This window comes from Pinus tabuliformis, chromosome 8, assembly GCF_031772625.1.
Source record: "Pinus tabuliformis cultivar Carrire ecotype Pingquan chromosome 8, CPIR1, whole genome shotgun sequence".
NCBI classification, from domain to species: domain Eukaryota; kingdom Viridiplantae; phylum Streptophyta; class Pinopsida; order Pinales; family Pinaceae; genus Pinus; species Pinus tabuliformis.
This window is the reverse complement of record NC_142294.1, coordinates 1,966,056,455-1,966,071,425: the sequence shown is the minus strand read 5'-3', so window position 1 is coordinate 1,966,071,425 and position 14,971 is coordinate 1,966,056,455. Positions and strand designations below refer to the sequence as shown.

The 14,971-nt window shown below is 37.0% G+C and overlaps 1 protein-coding gene across 1 annotated transcript; it reads left to right on the top strand.

Annotated features, from left to right (window-relative positions):
* The first annotated feature begins 9,929 nt into the window (after positions 1 to 9,929).
* On the top strand, positions 9,930 to 10,890 carry LOC149244326 (uncharacterized). Its single transcript, XM_089367970.1, has 2 exons — positions 9,930 to 10,666; positions 10,779 to 10,890. The coding sequence occupies exons 1-2, from the start codon at positions 9,980 to 9,982 to the stop codon at positions 10,833 to 10,835; spliced, it is 744 nt and encodes a 247-aa protein (XP_089224096.1). The 5' UTR covers positions 9,930 to 9,979; the 3' UTR covers positions 10,836 to 10,890.
* The last annotated feature ends 4,081 nt before the right edge of the window (positions 10,891 to 14,971 follow it).

Sequence of the window (14,971 nt, the reverse complement as noted above, 5' to 3'; positions counted from 1 at the left end):
TTTAATCATGGAATCCCATTAGAGGAAATAAAAAATAATTAATCGTATCAGACCCTGTCTAAATATCCATATCGTCGAGTTGTCTGATTCTCGACAGCATCGTTAAAAGGAAATCTTGCCGTACATTAACAGTATGATACCCGTCACAAAATGTCGACATCCTCCGGAAATAATTTGACTTCTAATTCCTCCCTATAGGGCCTTTCATGATTACATCTTACCTCGCCTTTAAGTGTGCGCAACTTCACCGTTCTTTCGCACACCAGAGAATCTGCTACGCGCATATCAGTTCGGCATTAAATGAGAGACAACTTTTACGAACGGTACTTTTTGGCTTTGGCCATTCGGCCGGAAGGCTTAAAAGATGTAAAGCACACCCACTCGCTGCACATGCACGAATTTCACTCTACTTAAATTAAATTGTATAATTAAATTTAAATTATAAATGAATAAATGAAATTTTAATGTAAATTAAATTTATAAATGAATAAATGAAATTTTAATGTAAATTAGACTAAAAATAGTTTACGGAATTCTTAGTTTTTTTATTTTTAGTTTTTTGTAATCTAATCATTGGGGTGACTCAACTTTTTAGCAATCCCTTCAAAAAATACACATTTTTTTTTCCTCAAGTTCTTTAGGCCTTTTCCACCTATGGTTTCGCATTTAAGTTGATGCGAGTTAATTCTTAATTAAGCAATAAGAATCTTTTCTGTCCATGGAATACTAGCTCCAATATACTTTTTTTGTTGGAGATCACAAATGGGGTTGAATTCCTGAGCATAGTACTTATTATTTCTACCCAACTATTTTCCCCATATATTCCTCCGAAACTTCTCTATAACAAAATTCTTTAAGTCCTTTCTATTTGTGGGAAATGCATTGAGGTAAATATTCCATTTTTGCATCCATTTGTTGTTTTGTCTCATCCATGATTTCTTTCTTTTACTCATGCCTTCATTGAAGATAACTTTAGGCCATCTACCTATTCCCATTTACTCAATTTTTTGAAGTACCTTATAAAAAGCACCAATAAAAACTACTCGAATTTCACTTGACATTGTCTTATAAAAAAACCATTTTTTATTTTATTTTAAAATTACCCATAATCAAATTAAAAAAAACCATTAGCTTTATAGAAATTTAGTTTACTACTTTCCATCCCAATTCTCACACGCAATTTAGTTTACTACTTTCCATCCCAATTCTCACACGCCATTGTGGCATTGAGCTATCGCTTAATTTCTAAGTACTTTCTTAGACTTTGACTAATTTAGTAATTTATATTATAATTTAAAATGATTAGACACTAATATAACTGTACATTAACTCTTTAAGTATTTCTTAATAAACCTAATTACATTTTTTATTAAAATTAGAATATTACTAGCAAGAAAGTCAATAACTATGTTGTTAATTCTTTAACAAATACAACTTAAGTATTTGAAAAGAGAAAACGAAATCCCCCATAGATTTGATTGTTGACCTCTGAAATATGTGAAAAACACAATCGAATTTACTTCCAGATACTTTTTATAGCCCTGTCTATGTTATTGGTTAAAATCATCAAAGGGACCAACGTCAGCAGTCTCTATTCTTAGTTGAGCTTCATGGGGGAGGCCAGCAAAAAAGTCAATCGTTATCGTTGCTGCTTAACCTAACAAACACACGTCACAAGTCACCTTCTGAGTACTTGGGTAGGAAACCCGCAGTCTGGACTGCGTCATCTTTATTTGTCAATTTGTCATACCGACCAGTAATTTTAAGCACTTCATGTTACGAATTAAATTTCTCAATTCAGATCTTATTCATACCCTATGATACTCTGATAGCTCATATGACGTTGTTGTGATGAAAATAATGGGTCACTGGTAAAATTTTTAAAAGAGAGGGCGTCATACAGTAAATGGGCGAGGGGAATGCTGCAAATAATTAGCGTGGGCACGTTAAGTCTCACTATCCTTAGAATTGATCAATCTCCTGCATAGGTTTTGCAGATTTGGAAGGTGCTTCAAAGGCACGATTACGTTGTAAAGTTTTCTCTCAGAGGATGCATCAGACGAATGAGAAACAGAGGAACGGAAGTACAATTGTTCGCCCGTACTTATACTGGATATAAGTTGTCATCGTCCATTTGTGCTGTTATATTTATTACTTTGGTCTTATCGGATGTGTGGAAGGCCTACCGAAGGAAGGCTACCTGGATTCCGGGACGAGCTCTTGTTCTGAGCGCTATTACGATCCAGTTGCTCCTTTTTATTGATCATTTGGATGTGAGTGTAAATTCAAGCAACCAATATTTGAAAGATATGCAACTGATTCTTTTGGTGGAGGAGCAACTCCTTATCGACAGCAGGAGAGTTATGATGTGTGTATTCATTGCCTACTTGCTTCCTGGAATTGTGAGTCGGGGCTTGAGAAGTGTATGGGGCGATGTTGAAGCATTGGCATTAATTGTAATAGCCCATATGGCGTATGAGGCTTACTTCCTTTTAACATATGATGAATGGGAGGTTTCTCGAAATTATGAGGAATATTGGGCCATATACGATCTTGGTCCTGTAGAATGGTTGATACCGTCTTACATTGCCGTATCATTAGCCATGATATTGTTGGTTGTGCTCTTGAGTTGTGCAGTCATAGCAGGTAAAAGCATCCGAAACACCACGTCTCAAAAGGTTCCGTCAGTCCTCTCTTCTTGTTGCGAAAACAGATTGTGCAGCAACATTAAAGATCACGTCCTCAGATCTTGGATTGTAGTTCGGGCCTCCCAACCAGACTACATCATGGCCAGATCTGTATTCAGTGCATTCGCCGGTGTGGTCGTCACAGTTTGCGATGTGTTATTAGTAGTTAAATGGATATGCGTTGCACTTCCTGTCCATTATCCCTTCGATATAACAGTTTATGCGACTCATTTTAGCTTCGTGGTAGTAGGAAGCATAGTCGTGGTAATCAGATGGTTCACTGCTGTTTTTTATTTTCCCAAAGATGTGGGCTACTTGTTGTACTGCGAAGATTTTTGGACAAGGGAACTTGTTCAACAGAAAGGCGATCTCCGTGGATGGGGATCCTTTCTGTCAATTCTACTCACCGTGTTTCTTTGGGTGCAGAAACTCATGGTCAAACTCAGCAAAATCTGTTGGTATCTCTCTCAGTTTGCATTCGGAATGATCAGACTTTTCTGTTGGGGATTTTTCTGATAAAATCCCCAAAACAAACAAAAACTGAACACACACAGAGACAATGCTCTGTTTCTACCTTTCCAGGATCTTTTGTGCACAGGGAAACTTTAAAAAAATGACTGAAGAACAGAGTATTACACCACCACGAAAAACATTTCTATTGATTAAAACAAAATGTCTGATACAAACTTCATCCTCTTTGCTGAGAGGGATTCACCAAAAATACTCTGCCTCTTTTACAAAATGATTTTTACACTGCTGTGTAAAATCTTCATTCACTGCTGTAAAACAAATTTACATGGATTTACTGCTGTAAAAGAGCTTTTACATTTACTGGTGTAAAACTATTTTTACACACTGCTGTAAAACTAATTTTCATATGCAGCTCCACACAAAATGATGTGCTTACACTCCCGCACTGCTGTGCATATTCTACATACCTCACTCAAACATATGCGCTCCCCTCTGTTCTTTTCTTCATGCACTGCTGTGCAAATTCTCTCTGTTCTCTTTCGCTGCCCCCGAGCTCTCACATATTACAATTGGTCAACACACTACAAAAAACATAACATATATATTGTATATACAATACAATAAAAATATAATACGTAACCTGCATATGCCCATACCTCCGACATATATAAAAAAATAAAATTGAAGTTTTCACCAACCTATTACCAATCATAATAACTATGCAATAAATACTTTTACGACGGTCAACCAAAATTGAAATTCACTCCACGCAAAGTCATTAATGCAAGCTTGAATGCATGTTGAAGCGATGGACGGCGGAGAATAGTGGAGCAGATCGAACGGCGGACAGAGATATCGGGAGGCCTTACTTGACTGAACGATAGCACCCGAGAAATGACGTCTGCTTACGTATGCTGAGAACCACGCGGCAGCACTATATTATATCGGCCTCAAAAATACGAAAACTGCCTTCACGCAAAAGCGGTCCGATATCCCTCAAGCGGTTTTGCTGAGCGGTTTGGGCGTTGGTACGGCTGCGTTGAAATTACATATTCAACACTCCCCTTTAATTTCAACTGCTGGGCATTCGGTCATACCCAGACACTTCCTCAAAAATTCAAAGCTTTTCTGATCCAAAGGCTTTGTCAAGATGTCTGCAACCTGTTCCTGAGTCCTGCAATGTTCTAGGACAATTTCTCCATTGTTCACCAATTCTCTGATGTAGTGAAACCTTGTATCAATGTGTTTCGTTCTCTTATGAAACACTGAATTCTTTGACAATGCAATAGCTGAGCTATTGTCACAAAAAATCACTGTCGCTTTTGCCTGCTCTTGGCCTAAGCTCCTCAACATTCTTCTCATCCAAACTGCTTGACATGCTGCTGCTGTAGCTGCCACATATTCAGCCTCTGCTGTAGACAATGCTACAATGGACTGCTTCTTAGAAGCCCATGAAATGGCTCCTGAACCCATATGAAAAACATAACCGGAAGTGCTTTTCCGATCATCTACACTTCCAGCCCAATCACTATCAGTGTATCCAATTAAATCTGAACTTTCTGAGACACTATATAATATGCCAAACATTTTGGTACCTTTGACATACCTTAAAATTCTTTTTGTTGCTTGCTAGTGTGCCTCCTTTGGTCTCTCCATGAATCTGGAAATTAAACTAACAGCAAACATAATGTCAGGCCTAGTAGCTGTTAAATACATAAGGCTGCCAACAATACTCTTGTACAAACTAGGATCAAAATCCTTGCTGCTGTCCTCTCTGCTGAGTTTTAATCCCATTACTGTGGGAGTGATCGCTGCTTTGCATTCTTGCATGTTAAATCTGCTCAATACTTGATTTACATTTCTTGCTTGTGAGATAAAAATTAATTTTTCATTTTGATCTACTTCTATGCCTAAGAAGTATCTCAAGAAACCCATGTCAGTCATTTCAAATTCCTCTTTCATGACTGACTTAAAATTCTCAATGAGCTGATCATCATTACCTGTGAAAATCACATCATCAACATATAAGACAACAATTAAAATTTTACTATCTTTTTCTTTGATGTAGACGGTGGGTTCTCCTTCACACTTGTCAAATTCATTATCCAATAGATAGGAATCTATCCTGCTGTACCATGCTTTTGGCGCTTGCTTCAGCCCATAAAGAGCCTTCTTCAATTTGTACACTTTGTGTTCTTCACCTTTCTTCTCATAGCCTAGAGGCTGTTCAATGTACACCTCTTCCTTTAACACTCCATTTAGGAATGCTAACTTCACGTCCATTTGGTAAACTTTCCACTTGTTTTGAGCTGCTATAGACATCACTGCTCTCACGGTTTCCATTCTTGCAACCGGTGCGAAAGTCTCCTCATAATCTCTCCCATATTGCTGCTTGTACCCCTTGAAAACCAGCCTTGCCTTATGCCTTTCTATCTTGCCTTTAGCATTGCTTTTGGTCTTGTAAACCCATTTAACTCCAATGACTTCTTTACCTTTTGGTAGCTCAATCAAATCCCATGTTTTGTTTCTCTCTATGGCATTCATCTCCTCATCCATAGCTTCTATCCATTTCTTATCTTTAATTGCATCTTCGAAATGAATAGGATCATCAACATGACAATACAAGGCAAATAAGGAATTTATTTCTTCATCATAAATATCACTTAGATTTCTAAATTTCTTACCTCTTTCATTTGGTGTGCAAGTGCTTGAAGACGCACTTGAATTTCCTCCTTGTGGTGTGCTTGGAGAAGCACTCTCATTTATCCTCAATGGTGTCCCTTGCTGTCCTTGTGTTGGCACTGCTGTTTGGGGATGCATTTCAACCACCTCCTCATCATCTTCATCATGAGACAAACAGTTTTTAACATTCACTGTTTTCTCTATGCTTCCATCCCAAGCTTCCTCTTCAATGAATTGAACATCTCTGCTGACAAAAAACTTCTTGGTGGATGGGATATACAACCTGTAAGCTTTTGATTCCTCACTGTATCCAATGAAAATACATTTCTCCCCTTTGCTGTCCAACTTCTTCCTTAGCTGATCTGGTATGTGTGCATAGGCCACACATCCAAAAACTCTCATGTGGGTGACTCCTTGCTTTCTCCCACTCCATGCTTCTTCCGGCACTTTGTTCATCACTGCTTTTGTAGGCTGTTCAAAATATACACTGCACAATTTACAGCTTCAGCCCAATAATCATTTGGCAAATGCTTTGCCTTCAACATGCTCCTTGCCATATCCATGATTGTCCTGTTCTTCCTCTCGGCAACTCCATTTTGCTGCGGAGTGTACCTTGCTGTAAACTGTTTATGAATTCCATTTTCTCTACAAAAACGTAGAAACTCCTTGGAGATATACTCACCTCCTCTATCAGTTCTCAAAACTTTAATATGCAGCCCGCTTTGGTTTTCCACAAGTGCTTTGAAATTTCTAAATTTTTCAAACACTTCACTTTTGTTTTTAAGGAAATATACCCAAGTTTTTCTTGTAAAGTCATCAATGAATGTTAGGAAATATTGGCTGCCTGCTAATGATGGAGCTTGCATTGGTCCACATAAGTCTGAGTGGACAATCTCTAAGGGTGCCTTTGCCCTTATGCTTTTCCCTGATGGAAAACTTTCTCTATGTTGTTTCCCCAATATGCAACCTTCACAAAGGCTGTCTGGTTTCTCTATCAATGGTAATCCTCTTACCATTCCTTTCCTACTCAACAAATTTAGACCTCCAAAATTGAGATGTCCAAATCTCAAGTGCCACAACCAATTTTCATCCTTTGGCACGCTTTGGAAAGCCTCTTGGGTAACTGCTGCAATTTCATTTTTGTTTTTCAAATATGCCTTGATCCTGAGAGGGAACAACCTGTTCCTTGTCATTTTTACTTCAGCAATGCATCGTTTGCTGGGTGCTATATCCATGATGGTGCACACATCATTCACAAAGAAAACATTGTACCCCTTATGGACAAGCTGTCCAATACTCAAGAGGTTACATCTCATTCCAGGGACATAGTAGACATCTGCTATGGTTTTCCTTTCTCCTTGCTTTGTAAATATTTTTACCTCTCCTTTTCCCATAACAAAGATTTTACTATCAGTGCCAAGTGTAACTTCTGATTTCATATTCTGATCTAGAGCAGAAAAGAGGGCTATGTTTCCTGTCATATGGTTGCTGCAACCTGAGTCTAAAAACCATATGTCTTCACTGTTTGTTTCAGCCATGTTACAAGCTAACAACACATTATCTTGGCTGTTGTTTTCTCTAGTAACATTTGCATTTGATCTATTGTTCATATCATGCTGCTTCTTCCTACATTCACTGGAATAATGCCCATATTTTTTACAATAATAGCATTGGAAATTGGATTTTTCATACCTTTGTCCTTGAGCATGATGTTGTCCTCTTTTTTGGCTGCTGCCTTGGCCTTGGTTCTGATTTAGATTGCTGCCTCTTCCTTGAGCATTTGCTAGACTGTTCCTTCCACCTCTATTCTGACTTCTGCCTCTTCCTCTCTTGTTTCCTCTGCCTTGACCTCTTCCTCTTGCAAAGGACATCTGGGTCTTGAAGGCTTGCTCTAGAGATGAGTTTTCATTTCTACTCAACCTCTGCTCATGTGTTATCAGTGATGCATGTAGCTCATCAACTGAAAAGTTTGAGAGATCCTTTGTCTCTTCAATGGTGGTGACAATCGCATCAAACTTTGAGGGCAAGACCCTCAATATTTTCTCCACAATCCTCCTTTCTTCAATGGTTTCTCCATGAGTCCTCATCTGTGTGATTAGACCAATCACATGTGTGAAGAATGAGTCAATGTTGTCTGACTCCTTCATGTTCAGATTCTCAAAATCCTTCCTCAGCAATTGTAGTTTTGCTGTCTTCACTCTCTCCATGCCTTGATAGGTTGTCTTGAGAGTTTGCCATGCTTCATTGGATGTCTTAGCTGCTGCTAACCTTGGAAACACACTCTGGTCTACTGCTAGATACAACAACACACGGGCTTTTGAATCCTTCTTCCTATTGCTCTTCAGCAGATCCTTCTCTGCTGGAGTTAATCTATTAAACTCATTTTCATCTGCTGGTTCTTCAAAACCATCTTCAACTATTTCCCATAAATCTTGAGAGGCAAACAGGGCTGTCATGGTTATTGCCCAATAGTCATAGTTTTTCCCATTAAACTGTGGGAGCTGGGTGTTAAACATACCCATACCAGTGCTTGTGCTGGCCATTCCTTGCATCCTTAGTTATGCTTCAATTTCTTGACTGTGTATTTTAAAGCACTGACTGTTTCTTCAACAATAACAAAAAAAACTTTGAGGAATACCTGAATCTTTTGCCTGAGACTTCACTTTGCTGGAGAAGATTTACTGCTGCAACAAAAGACTCCTCCCTTCAGCTTCTTTGTCACCTTCAAAGAGCCTAAGCCTTCTCTGATACCACTGTTGGGGATTTTTTTGATAAAATCCCAAAAACAAACAAAAACTGAACACACACACAGAGACAATGCTCTGTTTCTACCTTTCTAGGATCTTTTGTGCACAGGGAAACTTTAAAAAAATTACTAAAGAACAGAGTATTATACCACCACAAAAAACATTTCTATTGATTAAAACAAAATGTCTGATACAAACTTCATCCTCTTTGCTGAGAGGGATTCACCAAAAATACTCTGCCTCTTTTACAAAATGATTTTTACACTGCTGTGTAAAATCTTCATTCACTGCTGTAAAACAAATTTACATGGATTTACTGCTGTAAAAGAGCTTTTACATTTACTGGTGTAAAACTATTTTTACACACTGCTGTAAAACTAATTTTCATATGCAGCTCCACACAAAATGATGTGCTTACACTCCCGCACTGCTGTGCAAATTCTCTCTGTTCTCTTTCGCTGCCCCCGAGCTCTCACATATTACAATTGTTCAACACACTACAAAAAACATAACATATATATTGTATATACAATACAATAAAAAATATAATACGTAACCTGCATATGCCCATACCTCCGACATATATAAAAAAATAAAATTGAAGTTTTCACCAACCTATTACCAATCATAATAACTATGCAATAAATACTTTTACAACGGTCAACCAAAATTGAAATTCACTCCACGCAAAGTCATTAATCCAAGCTTGAATGCATGTTGAAGCGATGGACGGCGGAGAATAGTGGAGCAGATCGAACGGCGGACGAAGATATCGGGAGGCCTTACTTGACTAAACGATAGCACCCGAGAAATGACGTCTGCTTACGTATGCTGAGTACCACGCGGCAGCACTATATTATATCAGCCTCAAAAATACGGAAACTGCCTTCACGCAAAAGCGGTCCGATATCCCTCAAGCGGTTTTGCTGAGCGGTTTGGGCGTTGGTATGGCTGCGTTGAAATTACGTATTCAACATTTTCATGATAAGTAAGTGCAAATCTGGTCTTTTGAAAAAAACGACCAAATCTGGTCAATTTAGGAAATACGAAGATGCTTTGAACATCATGCGAATGCCAGGGGAAAGTGCTTACAGCGTGTGGAGAGCAAATAAATACGCCTTTAAGAATACAGAGAATAATTTCAAAAAGGGCATTGAAAATGGTAATTGTACTTCTAAAGAATTGATCAGTTTGAAAGAATACAAAACAGGGACCCCAAAAGGTGAGCTTCCCACTTCGCTGGAAAAAGAAAAGCATTTGAAGGCAGTTGGTAAAAATTCGTGGAAGATGAGAGCAGTGTCATTGATACATTTAATCATCTACTTCTATGATGGAACTAATTCTGATTTGGTTAATAATTGTATAGAAGCTTATCGTCAAGCATTGTGTTTCATGGATATGGTCGACCATTCAGATCCTGAAGCCAAATTAGTGAGCGAGGCGGCGGACAACGAATTCAACACTATTGAAAGCGTTTGGAAGAAGCATCGTAAGATGCAGTCTCTTGAAAATTTGAATCGCGCCCAATGGGACGAGGAGAAAGCATCAAACAGACCGCACAATCAACTGGAGGAGGCTAGCGAAACAGATAATCAGGAGAGAGAGTCAAAGAGGCTACACAATGAATGGGAGGAAGATATTGAAACAGAATATCAGGAGAAAGCATCAAACAAGCTATTGAAACAGAAGATCAGAATGCCTCTTGAAGACAATATGGAGCAGCTGGCCCGGGAAGAAAAAGCAGGCGGCAAAGAAGGCCACAAAAATGGTTGCGTGCATACTCTGCACGACACCAAGGATTTGAAGACAATAGCTGCAAAAATTAATTTGTATAAAGTCTGGAAAGCTACCGTTCCAAATCCTAATACTAATCCTAATCCTAATCCTAATCCCAATCCCAATGATGCAATCCGTATTTTAAGATGCGTATTGGCAAACATTATTTTTCATTGCCTTGAAGAGAAGGTGCTGGACAAAGCCCTTAGAGAAAATTGCAACAAATGGGCAGAGGAAGGTGAGGAAAAAGAGATATTCAATGCAGCGTTCATAGCAGGCAAAGCCGAAGGAGTGTGGCAACAGGTAGGTACACATTTAGTAATGTGACACCATAATATCATCACTATAAAATAATTCGATGACAGGCAACGCTAACAATTATTCTGTTAACTTTGTGATTTTGTTTATTATGTAGATACGCGAAGGCAAAGACGACGTTGTACTGGTTGTAGTTGAAGGGGTCGAAGGCTAAGGCTACTGCACAGTTCGTAAGTTTAGGGTTGACTATTGTCAAATTTAGGTACAAGGTCATGTTCAATAGTTATCAGATTTGAAGCACTGTCTTGTAATTGGAATTTCTGTTACCTTTTTCGTATTTTGTAATTCATGTATTTAAGTAGGTAGGTTATAGTTGATTTTAAAGATGATTTTACATATTATTTTTTTTTTTTGTTATTAATGCAAAAATTATATTAGTTATATTCATTTTTTATTAAGTTAATTTTTTTTTTTGGGGTAATTTAATGCTTTTTTGGAATGATAAGAGGGATCATAGCGAATGGACGATTGAAAGTGGGATGATGATACTCTTATAATATCAGTAAAGAAGTTTTAGAACTAGGTATATTTTTATTTGCTATGTTGTAAGACTTATTTTCTAATTATCGCTATAAGCTTTTATTGTGCTTATAATTAGATGGTTGTAAATCTTTGTAAATTTTTATATTCAAGCATTGAAATCACTTCTCCTCCATTCTTTAATTGTTATCTTTTTGTAATAGGTCTTTTAGGCTTTGCACTTTAGTCCTTGGGTGATTTTTGCACACTTGCATGGTATTAGAGCTTCACTACAAGCACCTCATTTATTTTGAGAGATCTATTGCAAGTTGGGATCAAGACTACTACATAGAGGTGGGTTTTAAGACAATATTTAAGACAATTTACAAGTTTTTTTTGTCTCAAGTTAAGACAATTTACTAAAAAGTAAATTGTCTTAACTTGAGACAAAAAAAACTTGTAAATTGTCTTAAATATTGTCTTTAAGTAGGTGTCTCAAATTATTGTCTTAAAAAATTGTCTTTATAAAGACAATATAGAACACAAGTGTTATTATCTCTCAAGACACTCTAGCTATTTGTCTTAGAAAATTGCCTCTATAAAGACAATATGGAACACAAGTATTACTGTCTCTTAAGAGACAATTCATATTTGTCTCTCAAGAGACCATAGCTATGCTTAATGACATATTGTCTCTATAAAGACAAAATCTGAGATTAAAGACATACTGTCTCTATAGAGACAATATGTCTTTAATCCCATTTAGACAATAATTTTTTTTTCTCTAGAAATAAGATATAGAATGTAAATGTTCTTGTTTCTTCATTAATTAATTCATGGTAGGCTACGATGGAATTGAACCACCAACCTCTTGCTTGTAAGGCAGGTGCTCTTCCATTGAGCTAGTACCCTTTAAAGAAATGTGTTACCTCAATCAGAAAAGTTAAAATGAACGAGAACTCAAAGAAACCAAAAACCTGAGAAAACATAGTAGTGAAAGATATCAAGCCAAGAAATATAAGGTATCTATATACAAATAAAATATTAACAAGAAAAATGAGGGTAAATACAGATGAACTAATCCATGATTTTGTGTGTATATAATTCAAATCAAATAACTATGTTATATATGTTTTAAAGCCCCAACGTTTTAACCTTTGAATCTTTATTACTCAGTCTAGTAAGAAATTAGACAAGTAGTAAATGTTACATAGAGTTAGGCAACCTGTACTATTAGGCATTTTATTATATGATATTGACCCAAATAAAACCCACACACTCCATAGTGAATCGGTTGAATGAATGTTGAAACATAGGAAACCGACAGTGTCCTCCTTTACATATGAGATTATTGCATATGATTGCTTTAAAACGGAAAAAACAAAATTGAAGTAGGAGTTTGATAAATATATCATTCTCATGAAATTTCAAGTGAGTAATCTCAACCTTAGTTGCACATTGTACTACCACGAACTCTATAAACATCAGAAATGAGAACAAAAGCACTAGAATGTAAAAATCAATGAAAATAGAGAGTTGTTTTATTGAGACTTTGTGTTGAAGAAACGTCTTGACATTTATTGTCAACAGTTGTATTCCTTGCATAGATATTTCTAACGAAGTATCGTGTGCATCAAATGAAGATCGTATGCCAAAGTTATGACCCCGGGAAATTGATGTACCAATTTAACCCAACGGGGCCCATAGTTTGGCGTTTCATCTCCTAGGGTTAGGTTTTTGGATGTTTTGAGGTTTTGCATTGCTTCTCAATAATAAATAGGCCTTTAAGCAGGGAAAATTTTAGGGGCTAATTTTCCAAGCTTTAAAAAAAAACAATTCGTGAATTTCCAATTTTTTAGAATATGATTTGCCCAAATTTTATAGTATAAGAATATTTTTCCTTAGAAATCGCCAAAATTTTATAGAGACTATACAAAATCATTAGAAATGTGAATATTTTTACAAAAGTATCACCAAGCCTTTTACAATTTTCATATTAGGGACTATTAATATTCGCCAAGATTTCTAAACTTTACGATAAATTTATATCCTTAAAATTTGCCCTACCTTTAAGCCTCATTGTAACACAGTTCAGAGGCATGTAGCCATCACATCTCTTCTCAGAGATATGCTACCATCGCATGAGATAGTTTATTTCCATTATGTATGTAAGCATATTTCATTTATTTGATATTAATGAAATTAAGTTTTATTTATGCTCCATATTTGTCTTTATGGTTATATCTGTAATTTGTTGCATTCCTGTTTAAATTCGGATCACAAATTAACTTAGTTAACTACTACAAGTTGCTATGATAATAGAATTTCGATTTAATTCCTAATTTAATTGAAGGAAAAATTAAATTATGATTTCTTGTTTCTATTTTTAACACTCCCTCTCAACAAGAAAGGGATTATCTGTTACCCCCATCCTGCCTCTTTGAAACTTGAATTTGCATCTTGAAAAACCGTTTTTCAAAATATCTGCATCCTTCTCCTCTGTGGGAATGTACTCCAACAACATAATTATCCTGTGCACACAATCTCGAAGTTCATGATACTGAATAGCAATAGGCTTGGACCAATCATGAAAAACGGATTCTCAGAGAGTTTGATACAACTCTGATTGTCACAGTAAATCACAATTGGATCCATATGCTGACCAAACAAACCAACAAGAATCTTCCTCATCCAGATAGCCTCACAAGCTTCTTGACTAGCAACCACGTACTCTATTTCTGCTAAACTGACTGCAACTGATCTTTGTTTCTTGTTGTACCAAGAAATAGTTGCTGACCCAATACTGAAGATCCCGCCTGATGTGCTCTTCCTGTCGAATGGAATCCCTGCCCAATCGACATCGGTGAAGCCTTGAAGCTTCACTCCCTCTATCTGTTTGTACCAAAGGCCATACTAAGTAGTGCCTCTAAGGTATATAAACACATGTTTGGCTGTGTTCCAATACAACTTGGTTGACTTAACCATTGCTTGACAAAGGTGTTTAATTACATAACACATGTCCAGTCATGTGTTCACCAAATACATGAGTGAACCCACAAGCTGCCTGTAAATATTAGCCTCCACTACTTCACCGGAAGTAGCATCCTCCTTCCTTCAGTTGCCAACTAGAGGAGTCTCCGTGGGTATACTGCTATCCATGTGGAACTTCTTGAGTATCTCATTGGCATAATTTCTCTGAGAGACAAACAGTTCCTCATCTCCTTTCCATACGTCCATCCCTAGAAAGTAGTGCATGAGCCCTAAGTCCTTCATTTTGAACCCTCTTACAAGATCCTCTTTGCAAGACTTGTTCAACTTTTCATCAACTGTTAGAATAAAATCATTGACATATAAAATAATGATCAACAATTTATCTTCAACCAAAATATGGTAGAGTTTACCTTCAACAATTATGTTGCATGCTTCAGCCCACAAGTTTAATGGTAGACCTTGTTCATGCAACATCACCTGTGCCACTCCCATAATACTCATGTTCTTCCTTTCAGCGACCCCATTATGCTATGGGTTATGAGGTGCTTTCAACTCTTGTCGAATGCCTTTTGATGCACACATTTTTTTGAACTCATTCGAAACATACTCTCCACCGTTATCACTCTTGAGAGATTTAACTTTCTTGCCAGTTTCTCTCTCAACAAGTTATTTAAATTCACAAAACTTAGCTAAAGTCTGATCTTTCTTACACATGAAGAAGATCCAACACTTAAGAGAAAAATCATCAAAAAATATCACATATACATGTGCTTGGTCGTGGATGTTGTTGAGAATGGTCTGCACACATCTGAGTGAACTTGATCAAGGATCGCCTGTTCT

What these genes read in the sequence shown, in the direction of transcription:
- LOC149244326 (XM_089367970.1), top strand. Translation starts at nt 9,980, where the DNA reads ATGGATATGGTCGACCATTCAGATCCTGAAGCCAAATTAGTGAGCGAG. An exon ending in CCGAAGGAGTGTGGCAACAG is followed by an intron (nt 10,667 to 10,778) that starts GTAGGTACACAT and finishes TTTATTATGTAG; the next exon opens with ATACGCGAAGGCAAAGACGA.